The sequence below is a fragment of the Pipistrellus hanaki genome (genome assembly GCF_964339955.1).
Source record: "Pipistrellus hanaki genome assembly, chromosome: 5".
Classification (NCBI taxonomy): Eukaryota; Metazoa; Chordata; class Mammalia; order Chiroptera; family Vespertilionidae; genus Pipistrellus; species Pipistrellus hanaki.
In genome coordinates this window covers 72,527,177-72,553,184 of record NC_140507.1, presented here as the reverse complement: position 1 = coordinate 72,553,184, position 26,008 = coordinate 72,527,177, and the positions used below count along the sequence as shown (strand labels likewise).

The 26,008-nt window shown below is 54.9% G+C and overlaps 1 protein-coding gene across 1 annotated transcript; it reads left to right on the top strand.

The window, feature by feature from the left end:
- The first annotated feature begins 72 nt into the window (after positions 1-72).
- MAP2K2 (mitogen-activated protein kinase kinase 2) lies at positions 73-24,016 on the top strand. The gene is made up of 11 exons (XM_084883606.1): positions 73-467; positions 3,998-4,208; positions 10,230-10,376; positions 15,744-15,821; positions 16,249-16,300; positions 16,382-16,506; positions 17,116-17,329; positions 19,118-19,182; positions 20,765-20,826; positions 21,823-21,868; positions 23,663-24,016. Exons 1-11 carry the CDS (start codon positions 376-378, stop codon positions 23,771-23,773), a joined length of 1,203 nt encoding a protein of 400 aa, XP_084739732.1. The 5' UTR covers positions 73-375; the 3' UTR covers positions 23,774-24,016.
- Positions 24,017-26,008: the final 1,992 nt, after the last annotated feature.

Below are 26,008 nucleotides of genomic sequence, written 5' to 3'. Positions count from 1 at the left end.
CCTTCCCTCCGCCTGGCGGCCTCCGGCGGGGCCTCCGACGCCGCGCGAGGAGCGGGGCGGGGCCTGCGCGTTCCCGGGGTGGCTCTCGCGAGAGGCTGCTCCGCGATCTCGTCGCTCCCCCTCCCCGCCTGTGCCTCCGGGGCTCCGGCTGCAGCGTCAGCCTCGGTCCGGCCTTGGCGGCGGCGGCGGCGCATCAGCCTCCTCCCCGCGCCCCGCGGCGCCCCTGTGCCCCGGTCCGCAGCGCCCCCGCCCTCGCCGCCCGGGTGCCGGCGAAGGCCGCGGCCGCAGCTCCGCGATCGTGTCGGCGCCGCCCGCTCCCGGCCCGCCCCCTATGGGCCCCGGCTAGAGGCGCCGCCGCCGGCCCGCGGAGCCCCGATGCTGGCCCGGAGGAAGCCGGTGCTGCCGGCGCTCACCATCAACCCCGCCATCGCCGAGGGCCCATCCCCCACCAGCGAGGGCGCCTCCGAGTGAGTGGGCCGGGCCGGGCGAGGATGGGGATCCCTGGGTAGGGACGTCAGGAGTAGGCTCCCTGAGAGGAGGGGATGGAATGTGGGGGAGCCCCTGAGTGGTGAGGTCAGGGGAGGGGTCCTGAGAGGAGGGGAGGGGAGGGGAGGGGAGGGGGGGAACCCCTGAATGGTGAAGGTGGGAGGGGTCCTGAGGAAGAGGATGGGATGGGATGGGATGGGGGGGGAGTCCCTGAGTAGGGAAGGTGGGAGGGGTCCTGAGAGGAGAGGATGGGGTGGGAGGGGAGTCCCTGAGAGGTGAAGGTGGGAGGGGTCCTGAGAGGAGAGGATGGGGTGGGAGGGGGGGGGGAGCCCCTGAGTGGTGAAGGTGGGAGGGGTTCTGGTAGTAAGGTTGGAGTGAGGGGCGGTTCCTGTGGGGAAATAAGGAGTTGTGGGGCTCTAAATAGTGAAATTTTGCTGAGGAAGGTCCCTGAGTAGTGAGCCGGGGTGAAATGAGGTCCCTGCAGGAAAATGATGGGGCGTGGGGCCACTGAGTACTGAAACTGGAGTTAGGGGGGAGTCCCTGAGTAGCGTATCCTGGGTGATGATGCGGGGAGGGTTCCTGAGGGAGAGGATGGGGCAGGTGTCCCTAGTAGTGAAGTCAAAGGTTGGGCGGGGGGGATGGGGGGTTCCCTGAATAGTGAGGTGGTGGGAGGGGGCCCTTGCATATCTTGAACAGGTGAACGAGGTCCCTGGGAGGGAGGATGGGTGAGGAAGTCCATTGAAGACCAGGAAAAGGGAAAGAGATGCCTAAGAGCTGTGGGAGGGATCCCTGGGCGGTGGAGTAGTAGGGGGAGGCTCCCTGAGGGAATTTCGGGGGAAGGAAGCCGGAGATAATCCTTCTAGTTGGGGGTGAGGCCCCTGAAGCCGGGGAGAGGGGTGAGGAGGTCCAGAGGAGGCTGGGGAAGCGGGGAGCGAGGAGAATTTGGAGGGGCAGGGTGTGTGGGGGGCAATAGGAGACATCTAGGAAAGAAGTGAGAACCTCTGACAGCAGAAATTCTGAACCTAATGGATTAGCAAAGCCTTGAGGGGCTGGAGAAGTGCAAGAGGTCTGAGGGTTTGAGGCCATTGAGGGAAGCAGGAGGGTTTGTGGAGAAGGGGACAGAGAAAGGAACGTCCTGGCTGGAGGGATTACACGGTGGCAGTATCTCACTGTGTGAGGGAAAACATGCTTGTGGAGTCACACGAGGGAGACTGCTTGCCCCCAGAAGTCCTGTGGCCTCCCGCTCCTGCTCTGCCTGGTGGAGCAGAGCGGACGGCCCCAGAGGCCCTGGCCGGGGGCACTTTCCTGTGCTTGTGGTGTGACTCCCGTGAAAACCAGGTGTGATCTGTTTCTGGTGTGCATTGGTGAATGGCATGTCTGGTGCCTCTCGGGACTAGGCCTTCTGTAACCTGGGTGAGGGGTAAGGTGGTGGGGAAGGGAAGGACGTGAATCTTGATGCATGTGTGTGAGTTGACATCCTTCTCTGTCTCCAAGCGTATAGCTCAATGTGGGGACGTGTTTTTTATAGTAAAAAATTCACTCCTCTTCTTACAAGACAGCTCTTCCTTCATAATCTCTCTCTCTCTCTTCTTTTTTTATGTGGTGTCTGATTTCCATCCCTTCAAAAATTCCCCCAGTAGAGGAAGCCAGCCATTGGGATTCCAGGGTTTTTTATAACCACAGTGGAGTTGCCATTAAATTTAAAATGGATTAATCAGCTGACTCCAGAATGTATTTTAGACGTCACTGGGCAGTGCTGGAGCCCTTCCAGAGTCTGGCCTCAAAAGTTGTCTCTCGACCCTCCAGTGAAGGAACTCTGTTGCATTCACTCATTCCTGTGCCTTCTCTCTTCCATCCATCAGAATCCTTATCATTCCTCCTTCAATGAAGTCTTGGTTCACCAGGCATCCAGTGAACACCTTCTGGGCCCCTGGTCTTGGTTCAGGGGCACACTGTGATGAGCAAGGGCCATCAAGAACACAGAATGGCCCTGGCTGGTTTGGCTCAGTGGGGACTGAAGGGTCCCAGGTTCATTTCCAGTCAAGGGCACATGCTTGGGTTGCAGGCTTCATCCCCAGTAAGGGGTGTGTAAAAGGCAACCAATCAATGATTCTGTCTCATCAATGTTTCTGTCTCTCTCTTCCTCTCTACAATCAATAAAAGTATTTTTTTAATTAAAAAAAAAAGAATACAGACTGTGTAATCAGGAAGGATACAGGTTTGATTCCAGACACTGCCACTTGCTACAGTTGTGACCTTCAGGCTAGTTATTTAACCTCCTGGGCCTGTCCCCTTAGCGTGGGCTTCATTCTACAAGAGACCCCGCCTCCCAGGAGGATTGAGAGAATTAAACAAGATAGTGTGATGATATTTATACTCGTGAAGCTCTGGTTTACTTGCTCAGGAAATGACACCTACCTTCCAGCCACCTCTTTGCAGTACCAGCTCCGGTGGCATTGCCCAGTGGCAGGTTTTCTCGTTCCTGGCCTGTGGGACCCTTTGCTCAAACCTCTTAAAGTTGTAGGCGAATCATAGTCACATGGGAATTGGTATTTGTGCATTTGTTTATATTTATTGCATATTGCAAAATATATTTTGATGTGTTAGATGAAATGTATTAGAATTAATTTCACTTGATATATATTTTTAATGTGCTTATAAATTTTAAATTGCACAAGTTGTTTACAGTGTATGTTTGGACGGCACTGGGTTGGTCCTTGTGTGCATCGTGCTAAAGTCTACCTGCCTGTTACAAGAAACTTTTTTACCCCAAGGCATTAGTGAAAATAGCTAATCGTCCAATTTTTCTTTGAAAATTCCTTGAGTCACCCAATAAAGTGCAATGTACATGTGGGTTTTTTAATAACTGGTCCAGGAATGTGTGTGTGTATAAATGCCTAATGTTTACAGTAGTGCTCGGATATAATAAGAGTGTGCTGGTTGAGTGGAATGCCTGGGATTATCTGCACTATTTAAATCAGTCTGCTCTTCATGTGAATTACAACTTCTGTCTTCTGCCCATTGGTTCTTGCTCTTGGCTCTGAGGCCACTAAAAAGGAGTTTGCTCTTCAATCCTCATGAAGACAGACATCCTGGCCTGGGCCTTCACTCCCCTGATATCCAGTCATGTCTCCCCAGTTCCATGTCTCCTTCCAGAGAGGTAGGGAACCCTTGTGTCAGGAAGGAGGGCTCCTGTATCTGATTACAGGGTCATTGAACCAGAGCTGGTCCCCCAGGTGCTGAGGTCTCCTAACCTTTGTAAGCAGAGAGAGAGCCAGTGGCCTCAGTTCTCGGCGAGCCAGCTTTCTCTTCTGATCAGCTGTGTGTACACAGGTCTTCTTTCTCCTCTGCTAGATCATCGGCCCCTCAAGCCCAAGAATCAAATCTGATTCATCTCTGCATCCTTTTGGTTACAAACTCAGGATCTGGCCACATGGTACCCCCAGCTCAGGTTGAGTCATTTGGGCGGCTTGCACACGCTTCACTAATCCTTGTCGTTGGGTCTCTACAGAGCAAACTTGGTGGACCTCCAGAAGAAGCTAGAGGAGCTAGAGCTTGATGAGCAGCAGAAGAAGCGGTTAGAAGCCTTCCTCACCCAAAAGGCCAAGGTTGGGGAGCTCAAGGATGATGACTTCGAAAGGATCTCAGAGCTGGGAGCCGGGAACGGCGGAGTGGTCACCAAGGTCCAGCACAGACCTTCAGGCCTCATCATGGCAAGAAAGGTGAGAGGTGGCCAGTGGCAAGGCAGGTGTTGTGTCCCTATGCGCTGTGGGTGACATGGAGGAGCAGGTCCCTGGAAACAGGAGAGCAGTTTGAAAGGTGCCGGCCTCTGTCTTCTGCTGGCTCCTGTGCTCAGAAGCCCTCCCATCAGCGGTGGGTTCTCATTCCTGAAAAAGAGTTCGGCTTCCAGTTAGAATGCGGCAATGCTGGCTCTTCCTCTCTATTACTGACCTTTGCCTTCGGGGCGGCTTAAATTCAGATTCCCAGAAAGCTGAGGGAGTTTTCAGGAAGAAGGGATGAGATTTAAATCCCCTTAGAGCTGGCATCACCCTGACTTCAGAACCAGAAAAAAACGCTGCAGACCCAAGCAGGGCCCTGTCTGCTGGTGTTGGTCCCTGGGCAGTGGGGTAACTAAACCAACTGTATTAGTCCGAGTTCTCCAGAGAATCCGAAGCACTAGGAGGGGAGGGCGGGGTATAGGTATTTTAAGGAATTGGCTTATGCAATCGTGCAAGTCTGAAACTTTCAGGGCATGCCAGCAGGCTGGAGACCCGGGGAAGAGTTGATGTCACAGCTTAAGTCTGGAGGCAGAATCCCCTCTTCTTTGGGGGACCTCAGTTTTTTCCTCTTTGGGCCTTCAACTGATTGGATGAGGCTGCCCACTTATGGGGGGGGGTGTCTGCTTTTCTCAAAGTCAGGTGATTTCCATGTAAAATGACTTATAAAAAATACCTTCACAGTGACATCTAGACTGGTGTTTGACCAGACAGCTGGATATTATGGACACATTAAATCAACTATCACCCGACCCTTTAGTACAAACCTTGGCTCTGAGAAGTCCTGAGCCTCCCTCATCTGGGCTTCTGTACCACGGGACAGCCTCCCATTAAACATTCGGGAATAACCCTGGGAGAATAAGGAGTGGACTAGAGGAATGTGACTGTCTGGGGACAGTGGCTTCCAAACACCTAACTGCAGAGCCTTCATGTTGACCAGTTGTTTCATTCATACAGTCACGTTCTTTCAGACATCAAAAGCCACCTGTTTCTGGAAGCCCACTGTCTTGTCATTTCCAAATTGTATTCTCCGAACCTGACCACCCCGAGCCTGGTGGGCTGGAGCAGGTCCCACCTTTCCTGGGAATGGTGAGCTTGGTTTCCATGGGTTTTAGCTCTGTAGCTATTTCTCTGCCTCTAGAGCACTGCCCTCCTCCTGCAGCCTATTTCTGTCCTGTTAGCACAGCAGCCTTTTCAAAACCAGAGCAGCCCCAGAAACCTCTGGTCTGCCATTGCCCGCAGCACCGGGAATAAAAGGCAGGTATGAGGTTCAGGGAGGGGGAGGGAGAGAGAGACTTGAGAACAGTGCTGGTCAAGAGTTTGTATCAGGAACTTGGGTTCTCTCAGGCCAGCTGAGGAATCTTCCAGGTGTTCCCAACAAGCCTTGTATAAACATGAATCTGGGAGTTTGTCTGCAGCTTTATAAAAGCCTGTGAAGTAAGACATCAGACTTCAAAATGGGGACAGATAAGCACTGTTGTAGTCAAGTTGGCGGTGGTGCTGTCCCAATGTCAGTTTCCTGGTTTGGTCCTTCATCATAGACGATGTCACTGTTTGGGGAAGGGCGTAGGACTCTGCTGTTTTTGCAACTTCCCTCTGCTTCTTTAATTCTTTCAAAATAAAAAGTTGGTTTTTTTTTAAAGGTCCAATAAATGAGGGTCAGGAACTCGGATTTTGTTTCCTGTAGATCTGAACCCCCTCCTCCCAGCAGTTGTCAGAACAGTGCAGGCAGTTGGCAAACACATTGAACGAGAAGGCTGTCTCCTGGGCATTGTGTGGTCTGGGGCTGTGCCTCCTTCTAGCCCAGGAGCCCTGGACCGCTCTGGGGGCGGTCAGGGGCTCCTTTTAATCCATCCGAATGCCAGTCCACCTGGGAGGTCTGTTGCCTTATTCAGTTGAGGGCATAGATGGGAAAATTGGCAAGACAAAAGAGTTCTTAAGAAACAGTGGCCCCATTCCTTCCTCCACTACCCTGGTTGGAATTCCGAATTTTCCAGGAAGCCTGGTATGAATTCCACACATTCCAAGTGTGAGGCTTATCAGATCTCCAGAGGCAGCCTGCCCGCAGGTGTGAGGGTGAAGGCTGGGTGGAGCTCCCGGACGCCCATACAGCTCCTGCTCTGTGGGCCAGCATCCCTCCGTCCCTGTGGCTGGCAGAGGATCATCCTAACCAGTAGGACGGGCTGGGGAAGCAACAAGACCAGTTCGGTAAGGCCCAAGAAAACAAGTCTCTCAATTTCTACAGTCAGGCTTGTTCATAAATTTTTTCTTGCCTTAGCATGGCTCACTAACTCCTGCGTTCTTCTGAGGGTCCTGGGAGCAAAACCTCTGCGAGACTTGGGGCCAGGGGAGCTCTCCGGAGAGTTTAGCACATTAGTTACGCAGCAGGGCTCCCTGGATCTCCCTCTGCCTGGAGCAAAGGAATGTGGACTTGCTTCTGCAATGAAGGTCATGTGACCCACCCACGGCCACATAGTAATGCTTCAAGTGATTGCCCTGGGTCAGAGCCAGTTTAAAACCTTGAGTGACCTCTCCATTTTACAGGTGAGAAAACTGAGGCTAGTTTGAGTCTTATCTGAATTGGATTTGAACCTGTGTGGCTGACCCTGACTTGTGGAAGCTGTCAGGGTTTTACCTCCAGAATCCATGTCCCTCTTTCCTAGTTTGTCCCCTCCGCCCCTGTCCTGCAGTAGGAACTGCCTAAACTCCTAGACAGGCTTTTGTTCGGTTTGAACTTCCAGCACTATTCTGACTCAATCAGCAAGTGGGGCTGGATTGGCCCCGGAGGGTGCTGTGAAAGAGGATGGCTTCTGGCAGTGTGTGAGCTCAGCCCCCATCCTGCCCTGACTGCTCACCAGCTGTGTGTCCGTGGGAATGAACTTGCTCATCAGCGCAGTGGGGCACGTACCCTGTCCCACCAGGGTTGTCATCAGGGCGAATTGTGTGGCCCACCCAGGGTTGTCACCAAGGTGAGCTGTGAGCACATGTGCCTTCCCATTCCTGCTCTTTCTCTGCGCGCCCTCAGTGCCGACTCCTGTTCAGTCCGGAAGTTTGCTTTACAAGACCCATTAAAACAGATCACACAGCAGCACCCCTACGTTCCCTCCTTTTTATTTTTATTGTTTTGTGTTTTTTTACTACGTTCCCTCTTTACAACTTTCCCAAAAGCCTCGCACTTCCCGGGGCCTTGTTTCACATTCACCCCACTCCAGGCTTCCGGGACCTCTGGGGTCCCGTGCCGTTCTCAGTTCTGTCCACCTTCCTCTTCTCTAAAGCCTGGTGGACTCTTGCTCCCCTGCCCCTCACTCATCTGCAGCTCCTTTCATGCTCTTAGTCAAGAGCCACCCTGAGTCAGGTATAGCTACTGAGCCCTTAAAATGTGGTCAGTTTCAGTCAAGATTGCTACACGTGCAAAAAACACACCTGATTTCAAGGGCTCTGTATGACAAAAAAAAAAAAGTCATTAATACTTTTATGTCTATCACATGTCAATTTTTTGATACATTATGTTAAACAAAAGACATAAAAAATTTATTTCTCCTGCTGCTTTTCACTTCATTACTGTGGTACCTAAAGGGTTTTTAAATTACGTATGTGGCTCGTGGTATATTTCTGTTGGATGGCCCGGATCTCTATCACCCTGCACTGCCTATGCATCAGCCTCCCATCTTCCATGCAAACATCGGAGCTTCATCTTCACACCCAGCATCTGAACCTTTCGAAGCACGTATGTGTGCATATGTTGGGCATCTTCTCGAGGATGCAGTCCCACCAAGGAGAGAGTGTCTGGGGTCCAGGTGTGGCTGCAGTCCTGGAGGTGGCCGTGGGGGTGTGCAGTGTCCCAGGGAGGGTAGTTAGGCTGGGTTCTGCGGGCCAGGTTGGGTGGAGAACCAAATGCCTGAGCGGCCCTGGAGGGTCCCGGTCAGGGAGGCACTGCCTGGGCGTGGTGGGGCACAGGCACCGTGCTGCTAGGACCTGCCAGCGTACTCAAGGTTGCAAGGGTCATTGGCATGGGCCTGTGAGCAGGTGACACTTCCCACACATACCCTGTGACTCCCCCTCCCTCCCCTCCCACCCCTTCGTGCCTTGTTGTCCTCAGACAGGCAGTTCTTTGTCTTTCTTTCTGGAACGCTGGCCCCAGTGTCACCTGAGCCCCAGATCACCTCTCCACGGTTCCTCCATTGGGGCACCCCCACCTTTCGGGGTTGTTTCACCCGCTTCTCTTCCCTCCCAATGGCATATCTCCGAGCAGGGTCATCTTTGCCGTCTTTCTCCTCATCGCTGACCTCTGTTGTAACTGACTTTATGTAAATATCTGAGTTGATGGCAATCACTTCCAGATGCCTGTGATCTGCCTCTGCCTCTGCGGGGAAGGGGCATAAATCGACCTTTTTCTTAACTTACCATGATGGCCAGAGCATCTAGGATTCTAAGTAGCCAGGACCCGGACCCACAACCGTCACTCTGCATCGCTGGGCAGGGGATCTTGGCTTGCTTAGGGTTTGTAGTTAAGCATTGCTCTTGGTGTTTTGGCTGCTATCTTTTATCCGCGTCTCCAGATGGTCCTTAGGCTTCTCACCTTTGAAAATGGAGTGAATTTTGTGACACTCCTGGCTGCAGGATTGAACTCAAGTGTAAGGGCAGCTAGGATCCTCAGGAGGTGACCAGAGGCTCTCTCTGCCTTTGCTCATCCTGGAGGTGGGAAGGGATCCAGAGAAACCCGTCCCTGAATGAGGGGCCGAGCCGTGGTGAGGTGACCCCCTGCCCGGCCATTTCCTGGCTTCATTCGATTTGGTGGGAAGAAAGCTCCTTTAACAGAGCTTCCCTATAACCAATTAAAAAGTGTTTGCTCTGTTGGCGAGCTTTTAAAACAACTCATTTCCTGGACAGTATACCCTTTGCAGGGGTCCTCAAACTTTTTAAAGTGGGGGCCAGATCACGGTCCCTCAGAGAGCTGGAGGGCCGGACTATATGAACTACTAATTCCTACTGTAACACCTCAGCTGCGCTCACTGCCCAAAAAACCTGGCGGGCCGGATCAGACTCCTCTGCGGGCCGCATGTGGCCCGCGGGCCGTAGTTTGAAGACCCCTGCTTTAGAGTGTACAATGTCAGTGTTTTTTAGTATATTCACAACATGGCCACCACCGATCCTGGGACATTTCCATCATCCCCAAAAGAAGCCCTGGCCTCAGGCCCTGGCAACTGCTAATCCACTTCCTGTCTCTGCATGTGCCTGTTCGGGACATTTCACAGAAATGGAATCACACACTGTGTGGCCTTTGGTGTCTGGCTTCTCTCACTGAGCATAGTGTTCTCAAGGCTGGTCCATGGTGTAGTGAGCATCGGTGCTTCACTCCTTTTCATGGCTGAGTAATATTCTGGTGTGAGGATGGACCACATTTTTGTCTGTCCATTCACCAGTTGATGAATATTTGGGTTGCTTCTGTGTATTAGCAATTGTGAATCACACTGCTGTGAACACATGTACAAGTGTGTACATGGATCTGTGTTTTCGGTTCTCCTGGGTAGATAGATACCTAGGGGAGGGGAGGGTAGCTGGCGTCCTTTTTTTAGATACCTAGGGGAGGGGAGGGTAGCTGGCGTCCTTTTTTTTTTTTTTTTTTTAATATATTTTATTGATTTTTTACAGAGAGGAAGAGAGAGAGGGATAGAGAGTTAGAAACATCGATGAGAGAGAATCATTAATCAGCTGCCTCCTGCACACCCCCCACTGGGGATGTGCCTGCAACCAAGGTACATGCCCTTGACTGGAATCGAACCTGGGACCCTTGAGTCCGCAGGCCAACGCTCTATCCACTGAGCCAAACTGGTTTCGGCGGTAGCTGGCGTCTTGAACGCTGTCATGAGCACCTCAATGGCAGAGGACTAAACCCACCCACCCACCCCCGCCTTCCTGGTGCCCCTCAGGAGCCTGCTTCTGAACCCGATTCCCATTCCCTTGCAGCTGATTCACCTGGAGATCAAGCCAGCCATCCGGAACCAGATCATCCGAGAGCTGCAGGTGCTGCATGAGTGCAACTCCCCGTACATCGTAGGCTTCTACGGGGCCTTCTACAGCGACGGGGAGATCAGCATCTGCATGGAGCACATGGTGAGTGCGGCGGGGCACCCGGGCCGGAGGGGGCACAGGGGACACAGCCAGTGTCCCAGAGCCACCTGGGCTTGCACCCAGGGAGGCATGGCAGGACAAAGGGTTCACGTAGAATGAGAGGGTGGCTGGTGAAGAGGAGAGGAGGCCCCCTGCCTGTGTCCCTCTGGTTCCTGTCCCCAGAGGCTGCAGTGCACCTCTTTCCCAGGCGGTCCCCCCGGAGAGTCAGTGCCATTCGGGTGCATATGTTCAGGTGCCTTCGTCTTTAAATGCTGGACGCCCTCCTTCCAACTTTTCTCTTTCACTGGGTACAAGACAGAAATTATTTCCTGTCGGCACATAGAGCCGGCTCTTTTCCCCAGTCTAGTGTTTTGGCACCCACATTTACCTGTAAGTTGATTTATTAAACTCTTGTTGGTGGACACTGAGATTGTTTCTGATCTCTGCCCATTTTGAATGATGCTGCCTTGAATGTTCTTGCACAGAAGCAACCATCCCTGAGTGGTCAAGTCCTCCCCGTGGAATTGTGGGGCCTGAGGGTACACGAGATTGGAAATGTGATCAGTGTCTCCAGAGTGCCTTCTAGAGAGAGTACGAGTTGGGGCTGTTTCAGAGAGACCTGGGCCTGCACCTCGCTCAGATCTGCGGAATTAGAAACTCGGGGGGGTGATCCTGGGCACCAATCGTTTTTTTTAAAACCACCACGGCAGCATCGGCTGTACCCTAATTAAGAAACTTTGGTCTTGAAGTTCAGAAGTGGGTGGGATTGGGTGTAACGAAAGCAGAAGTGGTCAGAGCTGAAAGCCCTGGGGGAACGCCTCCGACCCTCTGGCAGCCCAGTTGAGCAGATACCAGGCTGCCTACCGCCTGGCTGGATGGGCTCAGGCCCGGCAGGGCCCTTGCAAAACCGGGGCGCAGTGTGGCTTTAGGCACACGGCCTGAGCAGCTTCAGTTATGCCTTGCAAATGTGCTGTCCCCTGACAGTTTTGTAATGAAGGCAGGAAACGAAATTGAGCAAGGGATGCATCGTGAGCAGCCTTCCTGGGGAACCGCTTCGCTGCTTGGAGGGCGTGCCCGCCAGGATGCTCCCCACCCCCCTGATCGAGATCCCCCACCAGGCAGCCCCTGGAGGAGCCGTTCCTCACCTCGGAGGGAAGATCCTGTCCGCCCGCCTGCAGGGCAAAGTCACTGTGTAGACAAGAATCAGGGAGGGGAAAGCACGGAAGTCACTTTATGATCTGAGGAGAGCCTCTGTACTTAGCTCCTCCTCCTTCCTCCCCCTCCCTGCCCTCCCTTCTCCCTCTCCTCCTCTTCTCCCTCTCCAGTGCTCTTGATCACCTCTACCTGTTCTCCCTGAATAGCGTTACAGTTTGAAACCACCTCGTTCCCTTACAGCAAAGGGGTGCGGCACATCCTAGCGCCCCTCCACTCCCCCATCTGTTCTTGGTGAATGTAAGACGGTTTCCACACAGTCCGAGCCCCCAGGAGGCAGAGGGCGAGTGCTAGCCATTCTGTTTATTTACTGTGCTCATCCTTTAAAAGTTTCTAGTTGGGTTTTTTGTTTGTTTGCTTGCTTTTATGACGAGCAGACGAGGGCAGTAGAAGAATTATATAATGCCCAAATGAAAAGACATGCCAAGGAGGGGCCTGCGCTTCCCACTTTCTCCTTATAGGAGTCATGTTCCACTCATCTGGAGGCCAGGGACTTTCAAGACTAAGGTGAACCTTAAAGAGGGGGCCTTGGTGCCCTGGCTGGTGTGGCTCAATTGGTTGAGGGTTACCCCTGCATAGAAAGGTCACCAGTTCAATTCCTGGTCAGGCACATACCCAGGTTGCTGGCTGGATCTCTGGTAGGGGTGCAGCCAGTCAATGTTTCTCTCTCACATGATTGTTTCTCTCTCTCCCTCTGCCTCCGTCTCTCTCAAAAATAAATAAATACCTATTTAAAAATATATATTTTCTTTATTGATATTTTACAGAGAGGAAGGGAGAGAGATAGAGAGCTAGAAACATCAATGAGAGAGAAACATCGACCAGCTGCCTCCTGCACACCCCCTACCGGGGATGTGCCCGCAACCAATGTATATGCCCTTGACCGGAATCGAACCTGGGACGTTTCAGTCCGCAGACCGACGCTCTACCACTGAGCCAAAACGGTTTCAACAATAAAAACGTATTTTAAAAAGGGAGAGTGGGACTTGGTAAGGAAGGCATAGAGGGAGAGAGAAAAGAAAACATTGATGTAAGAGGGAAACATCAATCAGTTGCCTCCAATACATGCCCTGATTGGGGATTGAACCTGCAACCTGGATTTGTACTCTGACCAGGAATTGAACCCATGGCCCTCGGTGTATGGAACAATGCTCCAACCAACTGAGCCATACCAGCCAGGGCCCTTAACAGTGTATTTATGTTGACTAAACCCCTCCAGAATCCATTTGCATGTTCATAGGTTTTCCCTGTGTGGAGGACATTGTTGCTTTGTGCATCCATGTACCTATAAGGATGCCTCACATAAGGGGTAGATGGCTCCCTGGGGTCAGGCCTCAGCTCCACTGCCCACCTCTCAGCACATGACTCTGGAAGAGTTTCTCACCCCTACTCACCTGTCAGGCCAAGGGCGGTGGTATTGCCTTTCCCCGGCCCTCGTCACATAGGGCACTGAGTAAATACCACCGTTATCACTGGGGCCATTTCTCCATATTTCTCTTTCGCCTTCATATCTCTCTCTTTCTCTCTCTCTCTCTTTCTCTCTCATTTCTTGATTTGAACAGAACAAACATCAATTTGTTTTTACACTTATTTATGCATTCATTGGTTGCTTCTTGTATGGGCCCTGACGGGGAATTGAATCTGCAACTTTGGCCTATCTGGACAACACGCTAACCAAATGAGCTACCAGACCAGAGTCCTCATGTCTCTTTTTCACCATCGTGACAGCCCACCTAGTCTTACCCACATGGTGCAACTGTTCCTGGTGGAGGCGAGGTTTCGTTTTCACTCGGCCAGTGTGGGGTTGGCTCTCATTGCCCTGAGGGAGGTTCCAGCTGCAGCTTTTGAGAAGAGAATCCTAATGATAATAAAGCCAGGGCCAGCATGGACGTTATGCCTCGCCTGGCCAGAGCGTGTTGGCCTTCGGGGCTAGGGGACAGCGGGGCTGGCAGTTTCCGAGTAGCCGAAGTCTCTTCCGGGGGAGACTGAGGCATGGACCCAGGGGACAGCGGGTGTCTCAGGGTGGAGTAGCTGGGGAGCTGCTTACTCGCCACCCTGAGGCTCTAGTGGAACCCACTGAAGAACACACCCTCGTTCTGTCAGAATAAAAAATCAGACACATCATTGTCAGCAAGGGACAGAGAGGGGATGCCACCTGGCCGCTCTGCAGTGAGAAACAAAGTCAGCTCGTGTGAATCAAATCAGAAAATCCCAAACGAGGAAAAGATGTACGCTGTGAACCCACTTATATTTGTTTAAAACTCTAAATTTCCTTGTGCATATGGATGTGTATGCACATGTGCAGAAGGATCTGGAAGACTGTAAGTCACACTCCTGGAGAGGCAAATGGAATCACTGGGGGATCGGCGTTACCTATCTACATTTAAATTTTTATAAAAATACATGTTCTTGTACCACCACTTAATAAAAGTATAAATTTAAGAACATTTAAAACACACACACAAAATGAAACTGTATGCTCATGCATAAAGACAGGTTGAGGGGTCAAAAAGACCTCGTTGTGACATCTCCTGCACCACATCCTGTGTGTGTGACCTGAGCAAATGACTTACCCTCTTAGCTGTAGACCAGGGCATCTCACCCAGGGGACATTCTCACACGAGGGAGATGCTGGCGAAGGTCAGGGGTGCTGCTCAACACCCCACGGTGCTCAGGGCAGCCCCTGGGGAGAATGGCCTGGCCCCGGTGCTACCAATGCTGGGGGGAGACCATGAAGGAGAGCAGGGCCCTTCGCACATGAGTTTTGGGTGAACTCCTGAGCCCCAGCACTGTGCCTCACCATGGCCTCTGGAGCTTCCTCCCTGAATGTTCTTATTCCGTGAACATAGCAACACGATGAAAGTGCAGAATGGAGAAGGACCTGTGTTAGGGAACCGGGATTACAGTTTTAAAATGTTTTTAATTCTTTTAAGGTTGGTTGATAAAACAAGAAATGAGAAGAATAGAAGGAATTTCCATCTCGCCCTGCAGGTAGAGCGGGGTGGGCCGGGCGCCCTGGTCAGACCAGGCTCACCTCCTGCCTTCCTCAGCCACACCCACCCTCTACAAGTTTGGGTCCCTTACTTGTTGACAGAGTCACACATATTCTTGAAGCTTCAAACTCCTTGGGTTTTCTAAAACTCCATGAGCACAGCTGGGGCGCCAGAGGGGAGACCTGGGCACCCCCAAGGCTCCTCCTGCCCCAGGTGAAGCAGGTGTTCCCAGGAAGTGCCACCTGTGGGGCTCCTGGAGCAGTGGAGTAGAGGAAATGCAGGCTCCGGGGCCACCAGTTCAAATGCTGCCTCACTGAGCCTCAGTTCACTCCGGAGTGTGGAGGGAAGCAAGGCAAGCTGCGACCTGCGGTTGGAGCTTAGCCATGCTACCTAAAGTCCTCGGGGGCTGCCAGGCATCTGCTCAGAGCCCCACCTCTGAAGAGGCAACCAGGCCAGAGCCAGCAACACCCTGGCTTTTGGTTTCCAGATTTATCACCAGGCAGCCTTGCACAAGACACTTGTTTCCTCATTGTCAGGTAGATTTGGGGCCACGCCCAGGGTGGGGTGGGGGGGATCAACTGGGAGGGCCTGTGTCAGGTCCTTTACAGGACAATCCGTGCGTAACACAGTGAGCACAGGACGAGACCTAAGGGAAGCGGCAGAGGTGTCATCCGCAGGTGTCCTCTGTGTCCTGGGGCAGCAGGTCCCTTCCTAACTAGGCGGGGGAGGGGGCAGCAAGGGAGAGGCCCGCTGGCTTGGCCGCCTTGTGCTGGACACTCACAGGGCACCGCCTTGGCTCGCAGTCTCTCCTGCCTGGGCTCTGACAAGAACCCAGGCCCAGAAGGGGTTGGGTCTAGCTGGTGCGCCCTCCATGTGGCTCCAGTTGCAAGCCTGGTGGCTGGGCCTGTCGCTATGGCAACCTCAGGAAGGCTGAGTCACAGATACTCTTTCCCCTTCACTAGATGTGCCATCCTGAAGCCGTGGGTTGCCTTTATTGTGGTCTGGCCTCTGTTTCCCGTGGAGCGAGCAGATCTCAGCTCTCCAGGAACCAGGGAAATGTTGTGTTTTTATACCTGCCACTTCAGCATCCCTCTGGGATCTGTCTGCAGCGGCCCACCCGGCCGCCTGCTCAGCTCGCTTGCTTTCTCCCCTGTACTGCCCCCAGGATGGTGGCTCTCTGGACCAGGTGTTGAAAGAAGCCAAGAGGATTCCAGAAGAGATCCTGGGGAAGGTCAGCATTGCGGTGAGTGTGCAGTCACCAGGTCCCCCGCCATTGCAGCACTGGGTGCGTGCACGCACTCACAGCCCCATGCCCTGCCACTTGATCCTCACTCCTGCCCTCTCCACATGACCAGCAGAGAGAGAGATTGCCAAACCAGTCTCCACTGGCGGGGTGCTGAGCAGGGGCGTCCCTTTGCCCATAAAATAGGCTAAGGACAGAGGGGATGGCAGTGTCTGCCTCATGGGTGAGTCGTCCTGTGAGAATCCGTGAGGGAGGCACCTGTACCCACCAGTGCCGGTGTGCCATCACTTTGCCTCTCCTCTCGCTCGTCCCCTGCCCCTGAAAACGGGTTACTAGCCCCACATGCTGTGGCCACTGAGGTCTGGCCTGCAGGCCTGCCCAGGGCAGACACCCCCTGCTGACCTCCCTCCCTGTGGCCCCCTCACAGGTGCTGCGGGGCCTGGCGTATCTCCGGGAAAAGCACCAGATCATGCACCGAGGTAAGACGGGAGGGGGCCCTCCCGGGCCACGGGCCAGTGGGTGGGCCTGAGCCACGCCTCACCCGCTGGCTCTGCTCTCAGATGTGAAACCATCTAACATCCTCGTCAACTCCAGAGGGGAGATCAAGCTGTGCGATTTTGGGGTGAGCGGGCAGCTCATCGACTCCATGGCCAACTCCTTCGTGGGAACTCGATCCTACATGTCTGTAAGTCCTTTGAGAGGCGTTTTAACATCATGTACCATACCTTCCCCTTCCATCTGCTCTTCCCATTTTCCAGAAGCTTTTCCAAAAGCCTGCATATTCCCGTAATATATTTTCTTTTTCTTTGCTGGATTTCTCCTCTGAAATTCTAGTTCCCATCATGTTCTCGCTCAGGTTTGTCTCTGGGGATGCCTGCCTGGTTCTTCCCACTGGTGATAAAAATCCATGCAAGAAGAGTAGTAGTTAATTTTTGAGCCAACAAACCGGACCCTCGGGCATTTTAGGAAACAACCGGGTGATGGTTGAAGCAGATTCTGAGAAGTGAGTCTAGGGATTACTGTGAAAAAGGAGGCATTTCACTATCGTTCTTTCCCAAAAGTGCCAACGACCTCGGTTTTCAAAGCGATGCTGTCGGCCCTGGCCGGAAGCTTCTCCCAAAGCGGGTGGAGAGAGTATTCAGAGCCACTCTGGTATCTGAAGGGTTGGCAGGGCTCAGGGTGGGGTCTGAGGGAATAGCGGAGAGACACTCAGGTGCCACCCTGACCTGGTGAGCTCTCCCAGCTCCCATTCATCTGCCTCCCTCTGGCCTCTCTCCTCTGTCTCACCAAACAGCCAGAGCGGCTGCAAGGCACTCACTACTCGGTGCAGTCGGACATCTGGAGCATGGGCTTGTCCCTGGTGGAGCTGTCCATCGGAAGGTACCCCATCCCCCCGCCGGATGCCAAGGAGCTGGAGGCCATCTTCGGCCGGCCCGTGGTCGATGGGGCAGAAGGAGAGCCTCACAGCATCTCACCGCGGCCGAGACCCCCCGGACGCCCCATCAGTGGTACGGCCTGAGTCGAGCACTTCCGGTTTGAATGGGCAGCCACCAACATGGGGAATGCCATGCTGGGGGGTGGCAGCTGCCTCCCCTCTGGCCCTCCTTGGCACCACCTGTCCCCTGGGTTGTGCTCACTGCAGTCAGCAGTCCTCAGATGGTCCCGAGGCTTCCAGGGACGTGCTGGAAGCAGCGCCCCCGACCTGTCCCATCCGGGACAGCTGCACCTGTTGTTACCAGCTGGTGGGATCTAGAAGCCAGCCCCTCAGCCAAGCCACTGGGTTTTCCAACATTTTATCACAAAAATGTCCAAGCATACAAAGAGGCCAGAGGCTTGCCCGCGGAATGCCCTATGTGCACCGCCTCACCACTGCCCGGGCATTCTGCATCCAGGGAGACCCAGAATTGAAAGGAACTTGATTCAGAATGTCCTTCGGTGGTTTGTGGGACACACCAGCAGCTCAGCATGGGAGGAGGAGGCAGGAGGCTGGGGGGCACTGGGCTCCCAAACAATTCTTGATACCAAGAGCTGCCGCCTGTGAGGTGGAAGGCTGAGAGGTTCAGGCTGCTGCTTCCACACTCGGAGGGTGGCAAGGGGAGGGTCGCAGCTGAGGTGGCAGAGCCTGGGAACAGTGCTTGACAATAAGAATACAAGGGAACAGACAGTGGACTGTGGTCAGCGGGTTTCATAACAGTTTCATTGAGATAGAATTCAAGTGCTACTCACTCTTTTCAAGCCTGATTCAATGGACTTGGTATCCTCACAATATTGTCCAACCATCACGTCTATCTAATTCCAAAACATTGTCACCCGAAAAGGAATCCCTACCCTGGCACCCACGAATCCACTTCCTGTCTCTGAACTTGCCTCTTACGGACAGTCCACGTAAATGGGATCACACACTGTGGCCTTTGTGTCTGGCTTCTCTCCCTGAGCACCGTGTCTCCAAGGTCCATCCACATTGTACTAGTGTCAGTGCCTCACTCCGTTCCGTGGCCTAACAGGATTCCCCTGGACCGTGTGTGTGTCTGCTCACCACTGACGGGCACTCGCGCAGTCAGATGGTGGTTTTCACAGTGTTTTCAAGTCCAGACCTCCTTTCCGGGGGCTGCACCCAGGCTGCTGGCTGTCTTGATTTCCTCTAAGGAGAGAATCTTGCCCCCATTTGTGTCCTCAGGCCCTGCCCCGAGCCTCCCAGGCCAACTCCCATCAGCCTCTGGTGTTCCCCTTCGGCCCCTTCCCAGCCAGGAGGAATGATGGGTCACGCCAGGCCACCTTGGCCTGCCACCATCTCCTCCAGCCCCTGCCCCAGCTCTGTGCCCATTTCGGGATAAGACAGAAGGGGAAGTCCAACTGCCAAACCCAGCCCTGGCCAGCTGGGTCTAGAACCAGGGTCAGCCACCCCAGCAGCCTACTGCTGTCTCCACCCGAAGCTCCACGCAAGGTCACGCCGCTGCCCTTGCCTGCAGCCAGCAAACCACCACCACCACCCGCGCTGCGCCTGTGTGCCGCTGAGCAGGGCTGTGACGTGGCACCACCTGGGCGCAGCACCCTGCCAAATGTGTAACTTCTCAAAAACGCTCCTGTTCGCCTTGTGTTTTATTTTGTTTTATTAATTCATTGGGAGTCGAGTGACTTTCCTAGGAAGTGAACTCGGTAGCCAGGCCAGGGGAGCCTCCCTGGTTCAGGCACGGTGGGGAGAGGGTGCTGGCTCATTCACGCTCACACTTAATGCCCAACAGGAACACGCCGGCCACTCGCCCGTTTCACCCCATTTCTGTTTCTCCCCTGGGCAGGTCACGGGGTGGACAGTCGGCCGGCTATGGCTATCTTTGAACTGCTGGACTATATTGTGAACGAGGTGGGTACCTGAAGGCCCTTCGGCACTCTTCGTGCCAACGAATTAAGTTATTCCTGTAGGAATACATTAGCAAAGAGGGAGGATTCGACACAGAGACTAAGGATTTTGTTGGGGAGGGTGCCGGGGGAGAGACGGAGACCATTCTTTTCAATAGGAGGTTATCAGGTGTAAAAACATGGTCTTACTTCCAGCCATACTGCAGAAATCCACCCCTCCCCAAGGGACATTTTTTGTGTTTATAAAGATGATCCCAGAATTCCCACTGCAGCCCTCCCTCCAAGGCCAATAGGCGAGTACCAGGGCCAAGGAGCCAGGCCACTCCCAGAGTGCTCTGAGCATCTTGGGAGGCCGTGTCCATGAAGTCATAAACAGTCCCACTCGCCTGGGGAAAGTCCAGGAGCCCCCTCCTCTCTGGGAAGGAGGCACAGAGCACCTGGAAGGGTGGTGTGAATATTCCCATTGTACAGACAGGTAAACCGAGGCCTAAGGATGGAAGCAGCCTCCTTAGGGGCCTGCAGCTGGGAAGGGGTGACCTGACCCTGCAGGCTTTTTCTCAACAAGGCCTGGGCACCTTCCCTGGGACTCTGGGCTGACGTGTATTTTCGGTGGCCCTTTGGAGTCAGCAAAGAGTGCTGGGCTGCCTGTGGTGTGGGGCTTGGCCCAAGGCTGAGAGGTCGGTGGTGACAGACCAGGGTGGGGTGACTGGTGACACAGCTCTGCCTGTACCTGACAGTGCCACCCAGCAAGCACCTCCCTCCCTGAGCAGGAAGGCTGTGTCCCAGGCCTGGGGAGGTGGAAGGAGCTGGAGAGGAGGCCTGTGGTTTCACCAGGACAGTCTCTGGCCACTGCCTCTGACGGGTCCTGCGCATGACTGTCCTCGCCCTGGCACGTGTGTGTCAGGCCAGACTCCTCGAGCTCCCAGCTTTCAGGCCCTGACCCCTGGAACTAGCTGCCCCTGTAGTCTAGACCTGCTCATTCAAGACACCCACAGGCGGGTGGCTCAGGCAGTGTGACACCGCCCTTGTCCGTAAATGAGGTGAGCCTTACTCCTTCCTTGTAGAACCAGTGTGATCCCCAGACAAGACCTTTCGAAAGAAAACTCTGGAAGAGCCAAAACTGGTTTGGCTCAGTGGATAGAGCATCGGCCTGCGGACTGAAGGGTCCCGGGTTCGATTCTGGTCAAGGGCATGTACCTTGGTTGCGGGCACATCTTCGGTAGGGGGTGTGCAAGAGGCAGCTGGTCAATGTTTCTCTCATCGACGTTTCTAGCTCCCTCTCCCTCTCCCTTCCTCTCTGTAAAAAAATCAATAAAATATATTTAATAAAATTAAAAAAAAGAAAACCCTGGAAGAGGCCAACCCAGTTGGCAGAGCTGGAGGCCAGGCCAGCCTAGAAGCTGCTGGACAGGAGAGGGGATGGGTGCCCGCTCCGCCTCTAGCAGGGTGAAGGGACTGTGCTAGGAGAGTGTGCCCTGAGGGTCCCCAAGTGCCATGTTGTCCTCACCTGGCCTGGGCTGGGAAGGTCTCCCTGTTCCAGAACCATCGTGAGCATCTGACTCCCCCCTGTCTCTCCTCTCCCACAGCCTCCTCCTAAGCTGCCCAGTGGTGTCTTCACCCAGGACTTCCAGGAGTTTGTGAATAAATGGTAAGGTGCCACAGCCTCCAGTGTGGTATTGGGTGGGTGGGGCTGGGTACCGGGCCGTCCTCGGGGAACATAAGGGCCCGCCTGCCTCCTGGAATGGGCCGCCCACACTTCAGCCATCCACCTTCTCTGGTCCCGGCCCAGGCCCTCTGCCGGGCCTGCACTCAGGAATGCCGGGTGGACCGAGCATCGGGGGGACACCTGTGGTCACCTGAGGACCCAGATTCCTTTCCCAGGCTGCAGAGTCACAGTGTCCAGCTGCTGTCCCCCAGACCCGAGTGAGCCGGGTCACAGGCACTTTGCAAATAAAGCCGTCCCCACCTTGCTTTCTGCTAGAAGGCTCCTCGAATCCCTTGAGCCCTGCAAGCCACCAGCTTCTAAACAAGCCTGCCTCGCCAGATCCTGGGAGGCGGTCAGTGTTCCCTCTGAAGGAGAGGGATGAGCAGCAGGCCCACCCGCCCCCCGGGAGCCTGTGTGGCTCACAGCAGCGAACCTGCTCGGCGGAGAAGGGGCACTGGCCTTCCGCCTGGCTTCTGGCCGCCACCGTGTGGCACAGATCCAATTATCCATTGTCTGCGAGAGCATTTTTGTCTCCAGGCAAGGTTTTCTCTTGTGTTTGAAGAATTACCATTCGGCCCCAAGCTGCTTTGAGCAGCTGCGTTTAGCCAGTTCTGCTTTTTTTAAGGAAAAAAGTTCTATTTTGACAATCGGACTCCCAAACTTGTGGGTTTTACTGGAAATGGGGCTGCAGTTGCTGCCGGGCCTCTGACTGAGCAGCAGCAGGGGGTTTCCCACCTTCTCTCCCGTCCCCTCTTGTCTTGGTCTCAGACCCTTGCCCTCCCCTCCCCTGGGCGTCCTGCCCTTACACCACAGCCAGTGCTGGAGCCCTCACCCAGGGCACCAGGCGCAGAGTGATGGCGGTCCCCGTGGCCACCACCTAACTGCCCTGTCTTGTCTCCCCATGCTCTGTCTTGCTGCTCCACCTCATGGAACCCCCAGCCTCATTAAGAACCCAGCTGAGCGAGCGGATCTGAAGATGCTCATGGTGAGTGATGCTGCAGATTCTGGGGTCCCCGGGGCGCAGCTGCCGCCCAGGGCCCCACCCTCCTCCTCAGGAGAGAGAAGCCCCGCCAGGCCTCCTGAGCCAGCTCTTGTCATGGGGTGTGTTCAGCTGGAGACCCTATGGGTCTCCTGGCCCCTAGTGGGAATGACCCAGAGCCATCTCTGCCCTCTCAGCTCCCCGGGGAACAGAAGGGCTCAGCCATGCGTGGTTGGGGATGTTGCTGCAGAATGATGGGCTCTGAGGCTTCTGGACGCTCCCATCATGGGCCTGTCAAGCCGCCCGTGGGTCAGGGAGGCCATGAGGCAGTGCCTTCCTTTAATGTCCCACACCATTCAGTGTCCCTGACAACCGAAGTGGCCATTGAAGCTTGCCTTCCCCTCTGGACCTTTGCACAGGGTGGTTCCGCCCCCCAGGGATGCACCCTGTTCCTCTCAGGGCTCTCGGCTCCCTGTCTGTGAGTCTTGCCTTCAGGGCCTCCTGAGAAGGCCCTGCACCTGCTCTAATCCTGCCCCACTCTTAGTTGTGGCAACAGGCTGTGTCCTGGTTGTCATCACCGTTTGCTGTGGTAAAAATAGGAAGCCTCGCAGGGAGCACCGTGTGGGAAGGGGTCTGCCTCTGCCTGATCCTTTCCAGAAACTTCTTACTGTGTCTGACAGATTTCCCAGTAATGTGTGCTAAAAGAATGTGTGGCACAGTATACGAGACATGTGTTCATTGTGACAGATACAAGCATGAAGTGGAGAAATGCGTTTGTGTTGACAACCCCTGTAGTGCTCCCTGCTCCTCAGCTCTCCCGTGCACGCTGTGCGGAAAGCCCTCCAGGTCTCTCTGCCTGAGTAAAACCGCCTGCTGTTTGGGGCTGCCTTTGCACCCACTCCTCCTGTTGCCCTAAACCGCATGAGTTCCGTTCCCGGCTTCGGTGTTTCACCCAAGCCTGCAGCGGCCTTCAGGGGGATGAGGTGGTCTTGCCTGCCCCAGCTTGCAGAAGAGGCAGCAGTCCGGACGGTACTGTCACCTGGGAGGACTAGACCCCTCCGTGGACTCTGAGGCCCCGCCCCCCTGTCCTGAGCCGCCCCTGCCAGGCACACCCTGATCAGAAAGCGTTTGTTCACCCCACCCAGCCCAGAACCAGGAAGCCAGCGTGCTCCGCTGTTCCTGCTGGAACCCCGGCCTTGGCGGCTGTCGAATTCCTTAAAGCAAACTGGACTGCACAGATCAGTTCCTCGGCCTCACAAGCCATATTTAGGGGCCAAGGAGCCTCTTGTGGCCGTTGGCTGCCATACTGAATGGGACTTGTAGGGAACTTGCTACCCACACAGGCAATTAGTGCTTTTCCAGATTAGATGGTCTCACCGAGGGGGACTCTGCCTGCAGGGATACTGGGCCATGGCTGTTGACACCTATGATCATCACAACTGGGGGTGCTCCTGGCATTCAGTGGGTGGGGGCCAGACATGCTGCTCATCACTCCACGGTGCCAGCATGGCCCACAGGGACTGACTTGGCCTCAGGGTCAGCAGTGTGAGGCGGAGGCCTGGGCTCCGGGGAGCTCAGAGCAGCCTCCTCCTCCCCTGACGCCCTGTCCCATGTCTGTGTGGCTTCGGGCATGGAATCTCCCTGCTCCCTGTCCCAACTGGGTCCTCCTGCTTTGGGGGGCTTTTCTCTCCGTTTTGGGGTTTCCATCCCAGCTGGCCTGCCAGCTCCAAGCAGAAGCCTGGTCCCTTACTCCTCCCTGCAGGCAGCAGGCTGTTCACGGCGCCTCTCCTTCCTTTTCAGAACCATAGCTTCATCAAACGGTCCGAGGTGGAAGAAGTGGATTTTGCCGGCTGGCTGTGTAAAACGCTGCGTCTGAAGCAGCCCAGCACGCCCACACGTACCGCCGTGTGACTGCGGTGACCGTCTGAATCCAGTCCGCCGCCCTTCCCGCCCAGGACAGACCGGCTCCTCCCGCCCCCCCACCAGCCGGAGGGGAGCCACACGGCGAACGTTCACTTCCTCCTCCACCTGTCGCAGCCTCGGCTCTGGCCTCCGGGGAAGGGTGACACTGCCCATGCTGTCGTCTCAGAACCTGCTTACTTAGGTTAAAAAAAAAAAAAAAACAGGGAAAGAAAAAGCAAGCCGAGCCCATTGTACTGGTTCCATTTGTTCTCTGGGTGTCCGCCTCTGGTCCGACCCCGGGGGGACACTATCCCTCAGGACGGCCCCAGCCCCCAGGCAGCCGGGCCTTAGAGAAACTGGGAGGGGCGTGGCCTCGGGAACTGGCTCTGCTCTTTTTTCAAAGGACCAAGCTTCAGAGGGAACCCCTAGACACTGACATGTTTCACCAAAACCGAGGGAGTGCCGCCTTGCATTTCTTCTGTGTGCTGTCCCCTCGCCTGACACCGGTCCCCTCCAAGGTGGCCCTCGGCAGCTCGGAGAGCAGGGAGGCAGGTGGTTGTCATGAGGCCCACTTCCCGCCTCTTGTCACAGAGCTGGTCCAGCCGACCCTGCGTGTCCTCGGCAGAGGGTGACCTGCCCCAAGAGGGTCCGGGGCCTCTCCTGTGCCTCAGCAGCAGACACTTCCGACTCTTCATAGTGGCAGCTGAGCCGACACTCGGCTCTGCAGAAAGGAAGTGTTGGGTTTCCAGGCCCTCAGTGTGGTTGAAACCCCCAGCAGGTTCGGTAGATAAGACCTGTGCTCCCCCTCGCCGGCGTGCGTGGGCGGGCTGCACCTCAGTCACCTCTGCTCGCCCAGGGAATCCAAAGTGCCCGCCCGGGGCCACTCTGCTGGCCCTCGAACCTTCACCCACAGCTGGTTGGAGGGAGGTCCCCGCAGACCCCGCACCACGGGGTGGCCGGCCGCCTCCCTTCGGGGCTCAGAGGTAGGAAGTGGGGGCCAGGGCTGTGTCTGAGGCTCCCCTCTTCTGAACGCTGAAGATCTGAAAGCTGTCAGCCGCCCCCCTGATGGTTGAAACTAGCTGATACTTATCTGTGGCGAATTGCAGGGGAAGGGTTTTCTGAGAGGGATGTGGCTGGTGCAATCCAAGCTGGCCCGGTTTCCGGAGACACAGCCCAAGGCAGGGGCCGTGGCCCCGAGGGGACTGCAGGTCCTTTTCTTGTGGAGACCCCCCAGTCTCCCACGTGTTTCTGAGGCCACAGAAGAGTTTGTGGCTTTCTCAACCAGCTTCCCGGGTTTTTGCCACTTCAGTTTCCCTCCAAAGTCTCACTTGATTTAGAAAATAAGAACTAAAATGCTGAAGGTGTTGCTCTGTGAGGACCCCACTCCCTCAGGACCTTCCTCGGAGGGGGAAGGGGCCTCTTGGCCCCGGGGAGCCTGGCTCGTGGTCACAGATGGTCCACCTCTCGGGGCCTGTCCTGTCACCTCAGGCTCCCCTTAACGGGAAACCGGCTGCTGTTCACAAGGAGCCAAAGCCCACGTTGGGGGGGGAGAGGGGGGATTTAGGGGGGAGGGGGGTGGTTTGAAAATGGGCGCCTCCACAAGCATTGAGAGGTGTAGATGCCACCCCCAAGGCCCTCAATTCTACGTGACCGCGTTCTATACTGTTGCTTTCGCCAAGATCACTTGGCACGTCTGGAAAGGTCTAGAACCTGGCTCTTTCTCTTCCCACTCCGCACCAGAACCCAGAACCAGGCTTCTAGAAAGTGGGGCTCACTCCTGAGTGTGAGCCGCTGACAGCCAGGTTTCCAGGAGTCTCCCTCAGCCCCCGTTCCCTGAGGAAGTCTCCAAATTTGGCCCCTTCCAGTTCAGTCACCGCCGTTCTCAGGTCCAGGCCTGGCTGCTCCCAGCTGCCTGGCCAAAGGGGGCCTCAGACCTGGGAAACTGCTCCCCGCCCAGCAACGTGGTTACAGGCTCTCCATTGCAAGGGAGCAGGCTCTTCAGAGAAACTGTGACTGCCCTTGGTTTTGGGGTCTCCTGACGTGGGGATCCCACAGAAGTTGTCATCAGGCCTCAGCCCTGGTTCTTATTGGAGACCAAGGGCTTTGTGCATGTGTCAGGGTTTCTTGTTCTTTCAAAACCCTGGGAGGGCCACGTATGTGAGAAAGCAGAGCTTTAGAATCTTGCACAATGGGTGTTCTTTCATTTATTTATTTGTTTTGTGTGTTTTCTCCGCTTTTTTTTTT

Coding starts and splice junctions, on each gene's coding strand:
- MAP2K2 (XM_084883606.1), top strand. CDS start 376: ATGCTGGCCCGGAGGAAGCCGGTGCTGCCGGCGCTCACCATCAACCCC. Junction 10,377..15,743: donor GCATCTGCATGGAGCACATG/GTGAGTGCGGCG, acceptor TACTGCCCCCAG/GATGGTGGCTCTCTGGACCA. Junction 21,869..23,662: donor CGGATCTGAAGATGCTCATG/GTGAGTGATGCT, acceptor CTTCCTTTTCAG/AACCATAGCTTCATCAAACG.